We start from the raw sequence: 4,394 nt of genomic DNA on the forward strand, positions 1-4,394 counted from the left end.
CAGGGGTATGCAGGCTGTTTGGTTTCTTAGCACTTGAGAGATGTCTCTCGAGCGAACCAGCAGAAACAGGAGCATGATTTGGACACCAGATTGAGCGAACAGGATCAAGGACTGAAGCAAAGGTGAAAATGCCATTCCCTATCACCAGGTGGGTGTGTCTGACAGAACATGGCAACCCATTTGCCCCCAGTACTGTGGGATTTAGCAGTGGCTGTAACTTTTTCTAAAGTCAAAGCAGCAGAGAACTCCTGGACACATAGGCAGGACAGTGATAACCTTTCCTTCTAAAGCCTGTACTTCTCGTGGATAGAAAAATGCTCCTCACTTCTACAGCCCCCTGTGTAGGAGCCACGTACAAGTCCATTTGTATGGGAATCTACCTGAGCGTATCACCTCGTGGGAGAACAAAGCACTTTAGAGAGGATACCTGTTTTTCTTCCATGTCTGTGTCATATTTCTGGATCCAGTTCACAATTTCTGTCTCCACTCTGCAGTTCCTCTGAAACACAAAACAAGATAAGTTCCTTGCAGGCACCTGAAGCCTGGTAAAAAGTAGCCTGAGTTAGAAAACAATGTAGCTTTGAGCTCCAGTATCATTATATTTTAATATAACAACTTCTTGTGGCAAGCTTCCTTCAGCTGACACATTTTTTGTTTGCCCTGGTTTGGTGATTCTCATGGGACATTCCCTGAGGCCAAAAGGGCTTTACTGGGTTTACAGCATGGAGCTGGGTGAGGGCTGAGGGTTGAAACGCATCTGAAAAGTGCATTCTGCAGTAGGAAATAAAAATGTCTGCAGGAATGTGGCAAGTCATCGACAAACTGAGGCAAACACCCTGAAATTGAAGCAATAGAGAAGTGCTAAACATGAAAGCAGGATAGAAAGTGCTCAAAAGATGGAGCCTTTAAAAAAAAGCAGATATTTCTAGCTGTGAAGCAGTTTAACGGTGGCTGTACTGTGGTGTAACCAGGTATGGGCAGTTCACCTCAAGCTGCTCTCTCTGTGCTCTGTGGAATCATTAACATCAGCTAGAGCTCATCACAAGTGCCATGCAGTTTCCTGTATGACACTGAACCAGGATGTCCCAAAGGCTCCCAGGGCCATCATGAGGTCAGACCTCAGCTATTTAGACCACAAGTAAAACCTCGGGCCACCCAGGGCTAGAAGATGGGGGAAAGAGACCTCTGGGGTCAGTCCATCTTTGCCTGAGTATTAGAATGTACTCAACTCAAATATACTCAACAAATACTGCAGGGACCTGCAGTTCAGGAGGAACTGCCTGGTAAAGCCCCTCCATTAAAGGAGGTTTAAGTAGGTGAATTTGGGATTTTGTTCTGCGGCTCTAACTTGCATTTGATGCTTGGTCAGTGCCCAGCCCTGCTGCCACTCTGCTCTAAATCGCCCAGTGCAAGAGTGAGAGATGCCCCACGCCCCGTGTGTGCTGTCCTGCCTGTGGGAGGCCAGTGCTTGTTTGGAGTAAATCCCAGTAGGAGCAAAATGAGGGGAAAAAAATGCTCTTTTTTCCAGTTCTAGATTCTCTGTGCCCTGTGTCACCAGCACACTTCGCTCAGGGCAGAGCTGTTGATGCGGGGGCCTGAGCCTCCCTGCTGCTCCTGTTTCCTCCTTCTGCATCTGCTCAGCACTGGGATAAAACACTTTTTCCCTTCATCCAACTCAACCCGACTCCTTGGCTTGTGTCTTCAGCAAAGTGCCAGACAGAGTAGGAACTGCTTCACTCTCAAGATCAGCTGCACCGAATACTCCAGTCAGTTCTAAAAGATGGCTTTATATGCAGCCAGCATTGTGTTTGCTCTGCTTACCCCGCACCAGATCCCTTCTCTACGTATTCCTGGCCTGTTTTGCTGCTCGGCACTCTGACTAGAGCACAACCTCTCTAGCATGCAGAGTCACAGCACTGCGTAGAGGTGTTTTCAGAGCTCAGGCAGCAGGAGGACCTGTGAGCAGGCTACTTCCCTGCTGTCGCTGCAGGGTTGTTTTCCACTGGACTCAGCAGAGCATGAGGACAGAGCAGGTACACTCTGACAACCAGCATGTGCATCCTGCCAGGAACTAGCAGGAACCAAATAATTACCTGCAGCAGCCAGAGCTGACAGCACCACAAAAGGTTTTAAAGCTCCTGTTCTAGAGCTCTCCTCCTGTTTACCTTTCTGAGAGCCAGCTCTGATGCTCGATGCTCCAGTACAAGGGTATGGAGCTGATTTCCCAGCTCCTGAATGTCCTGCTGTAGCCTGGCACACCTCGCCCAGGAGGCTTGTCGCTCCTCTTTTTGCTGTATTTCTCCTTCCTCCTTGATCTGCTGGATGCCAGCCTTGCAATCTTGGGTCAGATCTTGTATGCTGGTTTTGAGGTTTTTGATGGCATTGTCCTTCTTCTGAATCTAGATGGAGAAAAGAAGAGGAAGAAATACCATGGAGACATGCCGGTGAGGCACGAGGTGGGCAGGAGAAGCAAGACAGCCTTGCAAAGGTGGAGATCTAGGAAGAGACCCTGCTGCTCTGGTAGGGACAGGGACCTGCCACTGCTGGCTGAGGGAACAGTTGGTGCTTTAGAAACCTGTGGAGCGAGCCCTGTGTCTCCCTCAAGCTTTGGATTAGGCTGAGTGACTGTCTGGGGGACACAGCTCAGTGCGCTGCCTGCGAGAGAAATCCTCGCAGTGAAACAGATTTATTCACGATGCCTTGGACAAGCTGCCAACCTGCACATAAAAATCCCGTGTGTCTCCATCCACAGGTCTCCAAGGAGTGGAGGGAATGGGGAGAGCAGGCCCTTGTCTCTGTTAGCACCATTCAGTGCAGCGAGCACATGACAAAACCTTCTCCTCTGACCCCTCTTGCGGGAAGGAGGAAGAAAAGCATATGGATAAAACAAAGGATTGCTTGTCAGGAGTGCAGGGGCTTGGATGCTGGCACAGCCTGTGGACTCACAGAAAGAGCCTGTGAAATGCCCGTGCCTTTGTCTGTGCCTTCACTGAAAAAAATTAATTCATATAATCACATATTAATGACAAATGCTCTAAGGCAGCCAGTATTACAGAGCTGGAAGTCTGAGAAATGTTGGTTTTAAGCAAGAGTGAAGGCAGAACAGATATTAAAAATGGATTTTAATCAGAGCAATCTCTGCCTGGAATGACTTTTCATCATTTCATCAGCAGTGAACGAAGCCTCGTGCTGGCAGCTGACATTGTAGCCCTGACAAAATGCTCCTGCAGCAATTTGTGCCTGTCCTGTAGCTCCTTTTTAAACTCAGGAACTTGTGTCGTTCAAGTTGGCCTGTGAAAACAGGTTCAAAACATATCAAATTCAAGTTTTTTTAAAAAAAAATCAAGCATGCAATAAAGCGGGGTTTTTCTCATTATATTTTACAATGAAAATAGTATCTTTAAATTTAGGATCTGGTTTTGAAATCATTTCTGGAACTTCCTCTTTAGGATCTGCAAGAAAGGGATCAGTTTTTAGCTTACTAAAGCTCTGCTTCAGTAACGCTTTGTTGGAAAACAGGTTCCCACAATATCCTACCTCCTCCTCTTGAGTCCGGATTGCTGCTGCCAGTTCTGCCTGGAAAGCTCTGATTGCTTCTGTGTTTTTCTTAATCCGGAGGGAGATGTCTTCCATGAACTTAATCCTCTCTTCCTCTTCCATGGGACTAGTCAGGAATCTCTCAAGCATGAAACTCCTGAACTCCCCAAAGGCTTTGATAAAGGCTTCAGCTGGTGACTCTCTCGCCCGGGCTTTGCATTTCAGAGCCTGGCAAAGCGCAGGGTTGGCCAGCATGAGTCTCAGGACATTTCTAACAGAACATTTCAGACGTTGCTCTAACAAGCAGAGACAGCCCCGCTGTTCCTCATCTCTCCTGGTGTCCCCTTCAGAGCTGGCAAGCAGGTGCTCCAGTTCCTTCGAAAGCTTTTGGAGCTTGATCAGGCTGTTTGTGATCTCAGGTCCCAGCAGATCACCAAAACTGTCCAGCGAGTCGATAATACGTGGGATTAAACTGGTCAGCTCCAGCTTGGCAATTGTCTCATCCAAGACAGTCACGATTCTCTCTGTCTCCATGCTGTTGGGTTCTAACTGACGTGGATCCAAGATCTTCATGGAAGGCAGGGATGGCAGCTCTGCAGTCCCTAGAGGTGTGTGGAGAGGGGCTGGCGGGTCCCTGGGGCCACCCTGGAGGGAAGAGCAGGGCTCCTGGTGGGACACAGGCACCTCCATCCTTCCCAGCCTTGCGCTGCCAGGGGGACGAGGTGGGAGAGGGGAGCTGGGTGCCCGCAGGGGCTGCGCTGGTGGGGACAAGGGGGCAGGAAGGGGCAGTGAGGGGGCCGAGGTGTCTGGCCGTGAGAGTGAAGGGTCCCCTCGGTGCGGGGCTGGGGACAGCGCGG

At 49.3% G+C, this 4,394-nt stretch overlaps 1 protein-coding gene across 1 annotated transcript; it reads right to left on the minus strand.

The window, feature by feature from the left end:
- Positions 1-427: 427 nt before the first annotated feature.
- On the minus strand, positions 428-4,227 carry DRC10 (dynein regulatory complex subunit 10; the record flags this gene model as incomplete). The annotated part of the gene is made up of 3 exons (XM_010170902.2): positions 3,538-4,227; positions 2,166-2,399; positions 428-499 (listed from the first exon to the last, which is right to left on the minus strand). Coding segments are annotated over exons 1-3 (996 nt in total), but the record flags the coding sequence as incomplete, so codon positions are not given.
- Positions 4,228-4,394: the final 167 nt, after the last annotated feature.

The sequence above is a fragment of the Antrostomus carolinensis genome, unplaced genomic scaffold, assembly GCF_000700745.2.
Source record: "Antrostomus carolinensis isolate BGI_N321 unplaced genomic scaffold, ASM70074v2 scaffold24756, whole genome shotgun sequence".
NCBI classification, from domain to species: domain Eukaryota; kingdom Metazoa; phylum Chordata; class Aves; order Caprimulgiformes; family Caprimulgidae; genus Antrostomus; species Antrostomus carolinensis.